Source organism: Salmo salar, chromosome ssa13 (genome assembly GCF_905237065.1).
Source record: "Salmo salar chromosome ssa13, Ssal_v3.1, whole genome shotgun sequence".
Classification (NCBI taxonomy): Eukaryota; Metazoa; Chordata; class Actinopteri; order Salmoniformes; family Salmonidae; genus Salmo; species Salmo salar.
The window spans coordinates 94870587-94886885 of record NC_059454.1 but is presented as its reverse complement, the minus strand read 5'-3'; the positions used below and the strand labels follow the sequence as shown (position 1 = coordinate 94886885).

General features: G+C 43.4%; 1 protein-coding gene across 5 annotated transcripts in view; it reads right to left on the bottom strand.

Moving 5' to 3' along the window:
• Positions 1-15288, bottom strand: part of LOC106568149 (beta-amyrin 28-monooxygenase) — a 47061-nt gene extending 31773 nt beyond the window's left edge. For 2 of the 5 annotated variants that reach the window (XR_006758397.1, XM_014138226.2), the window contains exons 1-8: positions 14739-15288; positions 14095-14172; positions 13697-13781; positions 13553-13588; positions 11889-12028; positions 11037-11160; positions 10762-10906; positions 10480-10590 (exon numbers count right to left, since the gene is read on the bottom strand). Coding sequence is in view for 4 of the 5 variants with exons in the window: in XM_014138226.2 (XP_013993701.2) it covers positions 10480-10590; positions 10762-10906; positions 11037-11160; positions 11889-12028; positions 13553-13588; positions 13697-13781; positions 14095-14172; positions 14739-14928 (909 nt within the window). In the remaining variant the exon portion in view is untranslated. The remainder of the gene's footprint in view (positions 1-10479; positions 10591-10761; positions 10907-11036; positions 11161-11888; positions 12029-13552; positions 13589-13696; positions 13782-14094; positions 14173-14738) is intronic. The other 3 variants (XM_014138224.2, XM_014138225.2, XM_014138223.2) reach the window with 2 other exon arrangements.
• Between the last annotated feature and the right edge of the window lie 1011 nt (positions 15289-16299).

Genomic DNA, 16299 nt, shown 5'->3' with positions numbered 1-16299 from the left:
GAGGTCAGGGTTTTGTGATGGCCACTCCAATACCTTGACTTTGTTGTCCTTATGCCATTTGCCACAACTTTGGAAGTATGCTTGGGGTCATTGTCCATTTGGAAGACCTATTTGAGACCAAGCTTTAACTTCCTGACTGATGTCTTGAGATGTTGCTTCAATATATCCACATAATTTTCCTTCCTCATGATGCCATCTATTTTGTGAAGTGCACCAGTCCCTCCTGCAGCAAAGCACCCCCACAACATGATGCTGCCACCCCCGTGCTTCACGGTTGGGATGGTCCAAACATAACGATGGTCATTATGGCCAAACAGTTCTATTTTTGTTTCATCAGACCAGAGGACATTTCTCCAAAAAGTACGACCATTGTCCCCATGTGCAGTTGCAAACCGTAGTCTGGCTTTTTTATGGCAGTTTTGGAGCAGTGGCTTCTTCCTTGCTGAGCAGCCTTTCAGGTTATGTCAATATAGGACTCGTTTTACTGTGGATATAGATATTTTTGTACCTGTTTCCTCCAGCATCTTCACAAGGTCCTTTGCTGTTGTTCTAGAATTGATTTGCACTTTTCGCACCAAAGTACGTTCATCTCTAGGAGACAGAACGCGTCTCGATCCTGAGCAGTATGATGGCTGCGTGGTCCCATGGTGTTTATACTTGCGCAGTATTGTTTTTACAGATGAACCTGGTACCTTCAGGCATTTGGAAATTGCTCCCAAGGATGAACCAGACTTGTGGAGGTCTACAATTTATTTTTCTGAAGTCTTGGCTAATTTATTTTGATTTTCCCATGATGTCAAGCAAAGAGGCACTGAGTTTGAAGGTATGCCTTGAAATACATCCACAGGTATACCTCCAATTGACTCAAATGATGTAAATTAGCCTATCAGAAGCTTCTAAAGCCATTACATAATTTTCTGGAATTTTCCAAGCTGTTTAAAGGCACAGTCAACTTAGTGTATGTAAACTTCTGACCCACTGGAATTGTGATACAGTGAATTGTAAGTGAAATAATCTGTCTGTAGACAATTGTTGGAAAAATTACTTGTGTCATGCACAAAGTAGATGTCCTAACAGACTTGCCAAAACTATAGTTTGTTAACAAGAAATTTGTGGAGTGGTTGAAAAACAAGTTTCATTGACTCCAACCTAAGTGTATGTAAACTTCTGACCTCAACTGTATATGCAAATTAAATACTGTAGTGTTAACTATAGTTCAAAAAGTGGAGTGTTTCTGCTGACTGTAGTGTTTTTGCGAACATTACAGTGTTATTTTTGCGGATAATACTGTAGTATTTACCATAGCATTTTACAGTATACTACAACAGTCTATAATAAGTACTTCACATGATCAAGGGATACTACAGTCTGTAGTATAGTATTCTACATTATAAACGGGGTAGTTAGAGCCCTGAATGCTGATTGGCTGACAGCCGTATACCACGGGTATGACAAAACATTTATTTTTACTGCTCTAATTATGTTGATAACCAGTTTATAATAGCAATAAGGCACCTCAGGGGTGCGATGCGTCGTGCCTAAGAACAGCCCTTAGCCGTGGTATATTGGCCATATACCACACCCCCTCGTGCCGTATTGCTTAAGTATACTACAGTTTACTACACAATTCTGTAGTCAATACTTAAGTATTTTTTCATGTGGGAATGGTTGATTTTCCTAGAAATCCTAGAGTCACATACAGTGCTGCTATGAACATGGTAGAAACAACCTGAGGTTTGTAATTATACAAACATACATTTTGTATATAATCAGTAATCACTATTTACTTACTGAATATTTTTCGACACAAATCCGGAAGCTTATAAGAAATCACGCTGTGCACTCAGATGGACCATCAAACAGGCCTAGCGTCAATACAGGTCTAAAATGTAACCCTACTACACCGACTCTGACGCTCGTTGGATGTGGCAGGGCTTGCAAACTATTACAGACTACAGAGTGAAACCCAGCCGCGAGCTGTCCAGTGACGCGAGCCTAACAGACGAGCTAATTGCCTTTTATGCTCGCTTCGAGGCAAGCAACACTGAAGCATGTATGAGAGCACCAGCTGTTCCGGACGACTGTGTGAAAACGCTCTCCGTAGCCGATGTGAGCAAGAACTTTAAAACAGATCAACATTCACAAGGCCGCGGGGCCAGACGGATTACCAGGACCTGTACTCAGAGCGTGCACGGACCAACTGCCAAGTGTCTTCACTGACATTTTAAACCTCTCCCTGACCGAGTCTGTAATACCTACATGTTTCAAGCAGACCACCATAGTCCCTGTGCCCAAGAAAGCGAAGGTAATCTGCCTAAATGACTACCGCCCCGTAGCACCCACGTCGGTAGCCATGAAGTGCTTTGAAAGGCTAGTCATTGCTCACATCAACACCATCATCCCGGAAACCTTAGACCCATTCCAATTTACATACTGCCCCAACAGATCCACAGATGACGCAATCTCAATTGCACTCCACACTGCCCTTTCCCACCTGTGAGAATGCTGTTAATTGACTACAGCTCAGCGTTCAACACCATAGTGCCCACAAAGCTCATCACTAAGCTAAGGACCCTGGGACTAAACACCTTCCTCTGCAACTGGATCCTGGACTTCCTGACGGGCCGTCCCCAGGTGGTAAGGGTAGGCAACAACACATCTGCCACGCTGATCCTCAACACGGGGGCACCTCAGGGGTGCAAGCTTAGTCCTCTCCTGTACTCCCTGTTCACCCAAGACTGCATGGCCAAGCATGACTCTAACACCATCATTATGTTTGCTGACGACCGGCAACGATGAGACAGTCTATAGGGAGTAGGTCAGAGACCTGGCAGTGTGGTGCCAGGACAACAACCTCTCCCTCAATGTGAGCAAGACAAAGGAGCTGATTGTGGACTACAAACAAACTCACCAAGACAGTTGTGAAGAAGGCACGACAACACCTTTTCCCCCTCAGGAGACTGAAAAGATTTGGCATGGCTCCCCAGATCCTCAAAAGGTTCTACAGCTGCACCATCGAGAGCATCCTGACCAGTTGCATCACCGCCTGGTATGGAAACTGCTCGGCAACCGACCGCAAGGCGCTACAGAAGGTAGTGTGTATGGCCCAGTACATCACTGGGGCCAAGCTTCCTGCCATCCAGGACTTATGTACTAGGCGATGTCAGAGGAAGGCCCCAAAAATTGTCAAACACTCCAGTCACCCAAGTCATAGGTACCGGAGTGCCAAATCTAGGTCCAAAAGGATCCTTAACAGCTTCTACCCCCAAGCCATAAGACTGCTGAACAATTAATCAAATGGCCATCCAGACTATTTACATTGACAGCCCCCCACCCTTTGTTTTTACACTGCTGCTACCCGCTGTTTATTATCTATGCATAGTCACTTTACCCCTACCTACATATACAAATTACCTCGACTAACCTGTACCACCACACATTGACTCAGTACATTTCAGTGCATTTCACGGTTGTATACCTGTTGTATTTGGTGCATGTGACAAATACAATTTGATTTGATTATAGTTACTCCACAATACTAACTTAATTGACAGAGGGAAAAGAAGGAAGCCTGTACAGAGTACAAATATTCTAAAACATGCATCCTGTTTGCATCAAGGCACTAAAGGAATGCTGTCAATAAAATGTCCTGAAATCAAAGTGTTATGTTTGGGGCATCATGTTATGGGTATGCTTGTAATTGTTATGGACTGGGGATCGTAAATGTCACTGTAGGCACTACATGTGTTTGCGCGCATGTGTGTGTGGATAGAGACCTGTGAGTGCATATCGCCAGTGCAGGTAGAGTCACTGCAGATAGTCCATACAGATAATCCGGGTAGCTATTGATTAGCTATTCAACAGTCATCAGAGGCGCCAGGCCTTACATGGCATCATTAAGGTGGCGGATTAAGATTCCTGAGCTTTCGGAAAGACGTGAGTAATCCTCTCAAATGGAACGGGGGTGTGTGCAGCGGCATTTTGAGCATGTCCTGTTGTTGCTTGCTGGTGGAATATTAACTCTGAGGTCAGTGAGTCTCACTGTTCTCTACAATGGACTGACTGGAGATGATGTTGCTGAGCTAGTTTCCACTCTGGACAGTCAGAAATAATGAGGAAACACTGACAGACCATCGCCTGTTCTAGACTCTTTCTTTCCTGCTCTAGCTAGGCCACTGTGTTCATTGACTTAGCCCTTGGCTCTTAGACATCATCACACTTTGCCTCTGTAAAGACCTCTGCAACAATCACTCTTGGACTCACACACTTTATTCTGGAGCTCATGAAAGGCTTTATGTTTCACGTCAGCCGCTGCGTCCCCTTTGTGCCAGCCTATGATCAGAGATGGTCCAGACAGCAACTCTTGAAATCCAGACCCATCTCTGCCCATGTTGTGTTTATTTATTTCCCTCAGAACCCAGAGCCCCAGCCAGCCCAGGTGGGCCTGCTAATGGGGTTATACATAAAACATCCTCATCTGGCCAGCTGCCTGCCTGGCTTCCTGATAGCAGGATGTGCATGTCACTGGGAATAAGGACCAGGCCTGATGAGGGGCTGTAGTCTACTGGGGACCTGTGATACATTACTGTAGTTCCTCAGCTTCAATCAGCCCACTTTAAAAGCCAGGGATCATGAATACAGACATCCTAAATATGTGATCTCTCTTTTCCTATTTTTAAATCGTTTTCATAGGATCTTATTTCCCCAGAATCTCTGCTACTGTACAATGATCCGTGTTCCTTTTCAAAAAACAATGATAAGTATTCCGAGAAGTGTTTTGTCTAGCACTCTGCAGAGTGTGGAGACACATTAAGCAGTGTTTTTCAGAGCCTGTGTGTGTGTTTTGTGTGTTTGTGTGTGTGCTCGTGCCTGCGTGAGTGTGAACAGTGTGTGTGAGAGAGTGATCTCTGCTCTGCTCTGAGAGGACGCTCTCTGTCTCTCCCCCTTGATAAACAGGAAGCAGCTTTTCAATAATGACACCACAGTGCTTCTCTGTGATGGACTTAATGCCTTAACAAACACCCCAGTTCCTCTAATTGAGTTAATGTTTTAACAAACACCCCAGTGCCTCTAATTGAGTTAATGCCTTAACAAACACCCCAGTTCCTCTAATTGAGTTAATGCCTTAACAAACACGCCACTGCCTCTAATTTAGTTAATGTTTTAACAAACACCCCACTGCCTCTAATTGAGTTAATGCCTTACCAAACACCCCAGTGCCTCTAATTGAATTAATGTTTTAACAAACAGTGCAAGAGGGGGAGAGAAGAGATGAAGAATGATTTATTCCTCTAGTCCTTGAAAGCGGCAGCTCTAGCCTTTAGCTCGGTGCGGATGTTGCCTGTAATCCATGGCTTCTGGTTGGGATACAGTCACTGTGGGGACGACGTTGTCGCTGCACTTATTGATGAAGCCGGTGACTGAGGTGGTATACTCCTCAATGCCATTGGATGAATCCCGGAACATACCCCAGTCGCACTGTTTGTTAAAACATTAATTCCGTCCCTCTCTTCGCCCCAACCTGGGCTCGAACCAGGGACCCTTGCACACATCAACAACTGACACCCACGAAGCATCGTTACCCATCGCGCCACAAAAGCCGCGGCCCTTGCAATGCAAGGGGAACAACCACTTCAGGTCTCAGAGCGAGTGATGTCACTGATTGAAACGCTATTAGCGCGCACCACCGCTAACTAACTAGCCATTTCACATCGGTTACACTAGCAAAACTGTCCTGTAGTGTAGCATCCACGTCATCTGACCACTTCCGTACTGAGTGAGTCACTGGTACTTCCTGCTTTAGTTTTTGCTTGTAAGCAGGAATCAGGAGGATAGAATTATGGTCAGATTTGCCAAATGGAGGGAGAGCTTTGTATGTGTCTCTTTTCTCCTCTAGTTGCATATGTGACATGCTGGTCGAAATGAGGTAAAACAGCTATAAGTTTGGCTGCATTAAAGTCACCAGCCACTAGGAGCGCTGTTTCTGAATTAGCATTTTCTTGTTTGCTTATGGCCTTATACAGCTCGTTGAGGGTGGTCTTAGTGCCAGCATCGGTTTGTGGTGGTAAATAGACAGCTACGAAAAATATAGACTCACTTGGTAAATAGTGTGGTCTACAGCTTATCATGAGGTACTCTACCACAGGCGAGCAAAACCTCAAGACTTCCTCAATATTAGACATCACGAACCAGCTGTTATTGACAATTAGACACACACTCCCACCCCTCGTCTTACCAGACGAAGTTGTTCTGTCCTGTCGATGCACGAAAAACCCAGCCAACTATATATTATCTGTGTCGTCGTTCAGCCACAACTTGGTGAAACATAAGATATTACAGTTTTTAATGTCCTGTTGGTAGGATAGTCTTGAAGGAGATCATCCAGTATATTCTCCAGTGATTCCACATTGGCCAATAGAGCGGATGGTAGAGGTGGGTTACCCACTCTGTATATGATGTATATGATTAGAATATCATGGTGTGATTATGGTAACGTACAGGAACTCAAGTACTTTTGTTCTTCCGATCTGGAATACCTCACCACCAAATGCCGACCGCATTACCGCCCAAGATAATATTCTTCGCTCATCATCATCACTGCCGTGTACATTCCCCCCAAGCAGACACCACGACGGCTCTCAAGGAATTACACTGGACTATGTGCAAACTGGAAACCGCATATCTTGAGGCTATATTTTTTTGTAGCTGGGGACTTTAATAAAGGAAATCTGAAAAAAAAGAAATTCTATCAACACATCTCCGGTGCTACACGTGCATCACAAACTCTCGATCTTTGCTACTCTCCCTTCCGGGACGGCTACAAGGTCCGCCCCCTCACCTATATTATTGACGAATACACTGATTCGGTGACTGGGTTCATCAGGAAGTGCACTGTGATGATTAGAACCACAAATTGTGGATAGATGGCAGCATTTGCGCAAAACTGAAAGCGCAACCTACCGCATTTAACCATGACAAGGTGACTGGGAACATGGACATGTACAAACAGACCAGCTTTGACCTCCGTAAGGCAATCAAATAGGCAAAATAGACAGTACAGGGACAAAGTGGAGTTGCAATTCGACGTCAAGGACACCAGATAATTAAGGATTAAAAAGGGAAAGCCAGCCAGCCACCAACGCCTCCGTTGCCGACGTAAGTCATTTAAGCGTGATAACTCTCGGAAAGCTGTCGGGCCAGACAGCATCCCAAGCCGCATCCTCAGAGCATGTGCAGACCAGTTAGCTGGAGTGTTTATGGACATATTCAAGTCCATATCGCTGTCATGTTTGAGAGAGTCTCATCTATTCATAGAGTGGTCATATTAGTTAGTAAGCCAAAACTTTCGGACACCACAGACGTTTTTGTGAGAAGACCGATTTTCGGGATGTCTCCTGGTCTGACAAACAGCACTGTAGCTCTGCCACTTTCCACCGCAGATGCTGAATGTAGACACAGTTGGATGAGGTGGGGTTGAGACACAGTCCAATCAAAAAAATATTATGATGTAAATTTGACTAGCCGGCCTCCACCCAGTACCCTGCCCTGAACCTTAGTCACTGTTACTAGCTGTTCTTGCCTCAGCAGCCTCCTGTGATATGTACATATCTACCTCAATGACCATGTATCCCTGCACATTGATACAGTATGGTTATGGTACTCCTTGTATATAGCTTCATTCTCATGTGTTTTTTAAATTTATTTAACTCTGCATCATTGGGAAAGAGCATGTAAGTAAGCATTTCACTACACCTGTGGTTTGCTACGCATGTGAAAAATACAATTTGATTTGCCTGGCTGGCTGGCTGGCTTCGTAGGTATGGGTGAAAGTACTCGCTCTTTCTCTAACGCTCTCTCTCTTACCCACTTCAGCTGTTCTCCCTCTCTTGCTTGGTGTTCTCTCTCTCTCTCTCTCTCTCTCTCTCTCTCTCTCCCAGGGGTGGACTGGGACAAGAATTCGGCTTTGACATTTTATCCACACCAGCCCGCATCACTGAGCGCGCTTTCTCTCGGGCACATGGGGGGAGAGGAGAGTGGCTTGCTGGTCTCAGCAGCAGGCCCCAGCGAGGGAAAAGGCACAGGGCAGACACTTTCATTACATGAGTCATGAGGATAATGCACTTTACTATTTGACCAATTCATGGTTTAAGCCACCCAAAAAATGTGAAGTTTTGAGTGAGCTGACAACGTAGAATGTGCTCTTTCTACATTTATTGGCACCTTTTCCGTTTTTTACGATCCATGATCTTGGCTGTCTAACTGATGACAGAGTCGGAGCAGGTCTCTTTGCTGATGCCGTGTTTAACTTTGAACATGAGTTTGCATAACCTCAGCTCAGCCTATCAGAAAACCAGGCCGGCACATCTTGGTTGGGGGGCCGGCCTTTACCCACTGATGAGCCAAAGGCTCATTATAGATTATTATAACTGCAAAATTGCACAAATATATATATAAAAAAACATCTTAACAGGCCCATGGGCCGCCGGTCATTTCATGTTTTTTTTATTGTTTTATTTCTAAAAATATATATATTTTTTGTGTGTGTCAATATCGACCAGCCCACCGAACCAAAAAAATCTCTCTCTCTCTCTCTCTCTCCCTCCACCCATGACGATCACCCTCCCTCCCTCCCTCCCTCCCTCGCTGTAACATCAGTGTTTACCGCCTCAATCAATTACCCATCATAACCTGGGCGTGTGGGTATGCATTATTCATCCACCTGCCGGGATAGAGGGAGGGAGAAAGGAAGGGAGGGAAGGAGGGGGAGCCGTGAGAGCACATGACAAGGAAAGTGTCCCAAATGGGACCCTATTTGTCACTACTAGGGCTCCGGTAAAAATAGGGTTCCATTTGGGATGCAACCATGGTGCCTCCCCCCTCCTTCCACCCCCATCATGAATATGTAACACCCATTCACACACCTTTCTGTTACCACAGTGACGTAAACACTCACAGGCAAACAGGAGCCTGAAACATCCCAAACATCCCAATCTACATGTGAGACTGTGGGCATAACCTCAGTTCACTGACTACCATCGATGGAGTGGGAGGAGTGTGAGTCACAAAAGTTTCCTTTCAGACAACCCTGGAGAAAATAAAATGTACAGTACAGAGCGTAGTGCAATGTTAATTAATTCATGACTAAAAATATTCTGATATGAAATTTTGTGTTAGTGACTTTGTGTGTGTGTTGCTATGGCCCAAAGGCAGAAGAGGCCCAGCTGTACTTCCCTGTGGCTGCTAGGTCTACTGGGAGCTGGGCTCTGAGGCAAGACGACCAGAAACTTAGGGCTCCTCTCCTCCCCGCCTCTCCTCCTTCTCCATCCCTCCCTCCTCCCCTATCCCTCTTTCTATCCTTTCTCCCATCCTCTCCAACACTCTGTCACCCTGACAGTTCACTCTGCACAACAGATTCATATTCATGAACTATTTTGATTAAATATGCATCTATGGCCACCTGTTTGGGCCTGATTAATCTCAATACTTGTTTTTTCTGCTCCTAGTTGTGTTGATGCCTCACTGGCTGGTTGAAGACCAAAGTCCCTTATTATTAACAACCTGTCCAGGTCAGGACTCACTAAGGGAGATATCTCTACATCAGACCAATTGAAGAATTTTCCTAATAAAAAATTCAAGTTCAACGTACAAAGATTATGCTAACTATACTCACTCAGTGTTAAAAAAGGTGAAAAATAAATTACACAACATACTAGCTAGTAAACAATTTAAGCCATTGCAAATGCATGCTATTACTTTTTCCACTCATAAAGCAAACACAGCCCTTGGGTAAGAGGGTCAATCAATTTGAGCCCAATCAATTCCCCTCATGGGCTGTTGTTGTTGCGTGAAGAGGCATGAGGTCACACTATTCCAAGATGGACGTCATCAACTGGACCATTTTCATTATAAAGCCAGCCAGTGAACAATGAAGAGATGACAATCACAGTAAGCCAATAATCTATTGGCTGACAGCTCTATTACTAAAAACAACCATAATACAATATTCAATAGCTTATTTTCTGTCACACAATGCATTCATTTCTGCATCTGCATCATAAACATTGACTTGGATGTAGGAGGCCTGTTTTGATTAATAGCCTTCCTGTTATCAGACATACAATACAATGAGATGGGCATAAAAAACAGAGTCGATAGCTGTATACTCACGCTTGGGCTGCTCATGCAATATTTCAGAAAGATAATCATTCATAGAGGATATCAACTGGGGAACATGTGAACATACTTGTCATCCATCATTTTAAACAACTTAGAAAGAAGTTCATTGTCACTGCGTGCCGCAGGGAGATCACAGTTGGCTATCATAAGTCAGGAAAATACATGATGTTCCCTTTACAAGCAGACTTCTTTAGAGATCTATGTGGGCATGCTACTCCCCCTTGAGCTCAGATCATGAATGGACAGAGAGAGCTAAGATATGAGATCAAATGTTATTGATAACAAGCAATGTTGTGGACTCACTTGATTGGCTATTCTCCTTCCACCAATGAACGGAGGCCAAAGTCTCTGTATTTCCAGGAGGACGTAGTAAAGGTAATCAGGGTCTGCCCTCGCATGATTCCTAATTTCCTTCTGACAAAAGAATGACGCGTTAGTGTTCGTACAGGATTCCTGCAGTACTACACTGATCCAAAGCAAGGCATTTCCAAAAGCTGTGTAGTTGTTACTACAATGTAAGGTCAACATGATTTAAAGTGCGTTCCCGTGCTCTGAAGGTTTAGTAAGAGAACTGGGCCGTCTCACCTTGCCTGCTCCACTCAGAACCAGGGTGAAGGAGGTGAGTAAGGATGCCAGGGCTTTGGGGATCAGAGCAGAGATGAACAACAGCAGATGCTGGGAGGCACAACTGGCATCAGGGAGAGGTAGATCACAGAGATAACCTACAAACCTACAGAGCGATAGAGAAAGAGATAGTAAATGAGAAAGCATTAAGAGAAAGTGACAATGAAAGTGAGGAGACGAATCACTTACATGTGACCACAAGGTGTGTGTCTATGACAACATATTTATGGACTCACCCCTGTCTCTGACACTCCAGCTTGTCTTTAATGATGTCCATGAGCTTGTCTTTAGCCTCCAGCGCTGTGCAAAAGCCAGAGGACCACAGAGGAACCTTCACACTGACTGGAGTTGAGATGATCCCTGTAGGGGAAGGAAAGGTCAAAGGTCACATTCTGACAAAATATATGTCTCTATCTCTGTTTACATCAACCTGAAAGGGGCCTATGTCTACCTATAGCAAAGCAACCACTACAGTTTCATTAGCCTAATATCCCCTTTTGAAAAGTATATTGGCTCACAATTACCACATTAACATGCTGTGTTAATGTAATAGTCATTGACACCTACTGGGTTTCACCGAGATGCCTGAGGCAGTGTTGTCAATGGAGGTGTTGAGATCTAATTACCACTGTAGCTCAGCTAATGCACAGATCTGTGTGTCAATTCCACTCCCTTTGAAAACAGGGCTCCTTGAATGCAGAGCAGTCTGTTTTGTCAGACATCTATCTGGCTATATGTATACTCACCACCCTCAGGGGGCAGGACGTTCTTTGAAAGAAAGTGAGAGTAAAGTGTTTCTTCAATTGCTGGTATGCTGAAATTGTAGTTGTGATTGTTCATTGAGGCCCAGTGTGGGCGGCATGCCTCCCATTGTAAGAGGGGAAAACCTACATGTGGCAGAGACTGATCTCACCGTGCCAGTGTAGGGTACAGAGCCTGTAATCTCACCGTGCCAGTGTAGGGTACAGAGCATGTAATCTCACCATGCCAGTGTAGGGTACAGAGCATGTAATCTCACCATGCCAGTGTAGGGTACAGAGCATGTAATCTCACCATGCCAGTGTAGGGTACAGAGCATGTAATCTCACCATGCCAGTGTAGGGTACAGAGTGCTGTAATGTCCTGGAAAAGCTCTGGTGTCTCATCTGGGTTCACATTCAGGAACAGCCCCAACACCAGTTCTGTTCCCAGTCGTTTAAACAGAGGGTACACCGACACGGGCTCCCCACTACACAAGAAGTGGTAATCAGAGAAGTGAACAGAACATACATGGAAATACAGTGCCTTCAGAAAGTATTCACACCCCTTGACGTTTTCCACATTTTGTTGTGTTACAGCCTGAATATAAAATAGATTAAATTGAGATTTTGTGACACTGGCCTACACACAATACCCCATGGACTCACTCTGTGTGCAGTAAGTGTTTAACATGATTTTTGAATGACTACCTCATCTCTGTACCACACACACACAATTATCTATAAGGTCCCTCAGTCGAGCAGTGAATTTCAAACAGAGATTCAATGACTAAGACCAGGGAGGTTTTCTAATGCTTGCAAAGAAGGGCACCTACTGGTAGATAGGTAAAATAAAAACAGACATTGAATATCCCTTTGAGCATGGTGAAGTTATTAATTACACTTTGAATGGTGTCTCAATACACCCAGTCATAGCCACGGGAAATAGGGGTGCTGAGGATGCTGTATCACCCCCTGATAAATCATCATTAAAAAACGATAAATATAAAAATTAAAAATAAGGAAAGATTTCAACACAACACATCACTGAGTACCATGCGTCATATTTTCAATCAGTGGAGGCTGGTGGGAAGAGTTATAGGAGGACGAGCTAATTGTAATGGCTGGAATGGAATAAATGGAATGGTATCAAACACATCAAACATATGGAAACCACGTTTGATACCGTTCCATTAATTCCATTACAATGATCCCATCCTCCTATAGCTCCTCACACCAGCCCCCACTGTTTTCAATCATGGTGGTGGCTGCATCATGTTATGGGTATACTTGTCATCGGCAAGGACTATAGATTTTTTTGAGTGGATAAAAAGAAACGGAATAGACCTAAGCATAGGCAAAATCCTAGAGGAAAACCTAGTTCAGTCTGCTTTCCAGCAGACACTGGGAGACAAATTCACCTTTCAGCATGACAATAACCTAAAACACAAGGCCAAATATACACTGGAATTGCTTACCAAGATGACATGAAATGTTCCTCAGTGGCTTAGTTACAGTTTTGACTTAAATTGGATTGAAAATCTATGGCAAGACTTGAAAATGGCAGTCTAGCAATGATCAACAACCAATTTGACAGAACTTGAAGAATTTTGTGCAAATATTGTACAATCCAGGTGTGAAAAGTTCTTAGACTCACCCAGAAAGAATCACAGCTGTAATAGCTGCCAAAGGTGATTCTAACATGTCTTGACTCAAGGGTGTGAATGAGAAATGTCTGTATTCACTTTAAATACATGTGCAAAAATGTCTAAAAACATGTTTTCACTTTGTCATTATGGGGTATTGTGTGTAGATACTGTAGGAGAGAATTATTTTCAATTTTTTTTCATTTTGAATTCAGGCTGTAACACAACAAAATGTGGAATAAGTCAAGGGTTATGAATACTTTCTGAAGGCAGTGTAAGTCATACATTTCTGGTATGGTCCTGCTAGTGTATGGTCGGTGAGACAGAAGTGCATGAAGGAATGTGAGTGGGGGTTTCAAGGGTTCTTACGTTGCAGAAAGGTCCTTCAAGCACCGTTCAGAAACACTGTGCAGGAAAGAAAAACAGAAACAAGCATTGTTGTCCTTAATGAAGGTATATTTATAATGACATTTGGTCACCCTGTCATACTCAATAAATGAAACTAGTCTTTACCTGTTAATGAGGTCAGAGCCTGAGGCCAGACACTTTCCTGTGAAAAGGTTGGTGAGAGACAGACGCAGCAAGCAAGCTTCCTCGCCTGGATGAACCATACAGAATACAAAATATAACACTATGGAGTTGCTCATAGCAGAAATAAAGAAAAAATGTGCAATAACTCCATCTATTGGTCTAAATAATGAATATTCTGTTTGTATGTTTTTCAACTTCTGATAAATTAATAAAACAAGCAAATCGTGTGAAGGCCTAAAGCAGCTTTACCCTGTGAACATGTACAATCAAATATGTTTTTGTAAAGACCAGAGGTGTAGGCTATCTAATACAACCCCTATACCATTATCAGCAAATTGCATGCAAGTTGCACCCTATGGACCTTTGGGACATCAACTCACCATTAGCAGTCACTATGTTGTCTCCATACATGTTGTGCATTACATCAGTGGGGTCTTTCAGGAACACAGATGACTTCTCTGAAATACAGTCATGATCACATCAGTTGCAATGTCCTCTTTCAATGGGGAAACACACTATTGTCACCCCTACCACCTAGGCAAAGCCACAGGTTCATCTCATGACATGGTCAGTTACCAAGCCCTGTCTAATCAATGGACAAATAATATATATTTTTTAATGTATTTTTAATTTAACCAGGCAAATCAGTAAAGAACAAATTATTATTTAAAATGACGGCTGACACCCGCCAAACCCTGACGACGCTGGGCTGATTGTGCGCTGCCCTATGGAACTCCCAATCACGGCCGGTTGTGATACAGCCTAGATTCGAACCAGGGTGACGCCTCTCGCACTGAGACGCTGCGCCACTCCGGAGCCAATCACTGATGTAATCATATCACATCCTACTAATGCGTTAAAAATGAAATGGACTCTAAACTGATATGTAGACTCATTCACGATTCATGAAAAGCAAAAACTATGAATGTTTCAAAATGTTGGCCTATTTGTCAAAACTTGTTAGCTTTGAACTGATTAGGTTATTGTGACACACACGCACATACACACGAATAAGTGGCTATACCGCAAAGTAATTCCTTCATCCCTTCCACCGAACAGACGAAGGAAGTTGGTTTGTTCAGAAGTCTTGATTGAAATATCCGTGTCCCATGCTTTTCAATACGTTGTTGACAAAAAGCCACTGGATCTCGGTAAAACTCCAAAGATTTGTCGCCCAACACAGAGACCCCCGCAGTGCCCACTAGTTTCGACATTATTTAAAATGAGTTTACTGCTGGGGTTAGCTCAGTGGTAAATTAAACCACACAGTTGTTGGATTAGACAGCAGATGGTCCAAAATAACGCTTATTCTGCATATACTATTGATCCATTCTGCAACAAGGTTGACGATAAACATGGCTATTTGTCTAACTATGCCATGAAAACGAACTCCGAAAAAAACCCACAGGATTAACGTTGCCAAATGTGTTTAGTTTTTTCTAAAAACTGCCATATTGTATTACACAGAACTATCACATTACTGCTATCTCATCGTGATATCTCGATGGCAACTGAAAGTATTCAGCAAAACGCTTCCTGGATGGACTTCAGTTAGTCCCACCCCCACCACTTCGTCAGGAGTGCCTGCAGTTCGAGCCTACTGTAGCAGATTGGCACACGTTTGTCTTCTTCTTCGATGAGGTTTAACGGCGGTTGGCATCCAATGAATGTTGCAATACCGCCACCTACTAGACTGGAGTATAAATCCCTTATCCTTTGATAGATGTATTTATTTATTAAAATAAACAAATACACTACCATCTAACACTACACTCACAAAAAAAGAAACAAGAAAAGAAAATAACACCCGACTCCACTATTTAAATAAATGTAATCCTACCTCAGGCCAACAGTCTGAAGGGATGGGACACCACCACTTAACACACCCTGTAACTCTTTTGACGTCAAGTCTCGCACACCAAAATACCTCTCTGCAGTTGCTACCACAACCTCAATTTTCTGCGACTCCCTGCACTAAATGCTAAAAATCCAATCGTACTGAAACATATATCACTTCTTGGTTTATTCTCACACCACTCCTCTCAGGATCCCTCCCCCATGACCCATTTTCCTCTACTTTCTTCACTGCCTCAGCAAATGACAACTTCTGCACTACTCTAAACCTGGAAACCCCAACCGGCCTCTCTACCACGGAACATTTCTGACCCCCAGCCCCATTGGCACCCCTACAATTAACACATACAGTGGGGCAAAAAAGTATTTAGTCAGCCACCAATTGTGCAAGTTCTCCCACTTAAAAAGATGAGAGGCCTGTAATTTTCATCATAGGTACACTTCAACTATGACAGACAAAATGAGAAAAAAAATCCAGAAAATCACATTGTAGGATTTTTTATGAATTTATTTGCAAATTATGGTGGAAAATAAGTATTTGCTCAATAACAAAAGTTTCTAAATACTTTGTTATATACCCTTTGTTGGCAATGACACAGGTCAAACGTTTTCTGTAAGTCTTCACAAGGTTTTCACACACTGTTGCTGGTATTTTGGCCCATTCCTCCATGCAGATCTCCTCTAGAGCAGTGATGTTTTGGGGCTGTCGCTGGGCAACATGGACTTTCAAC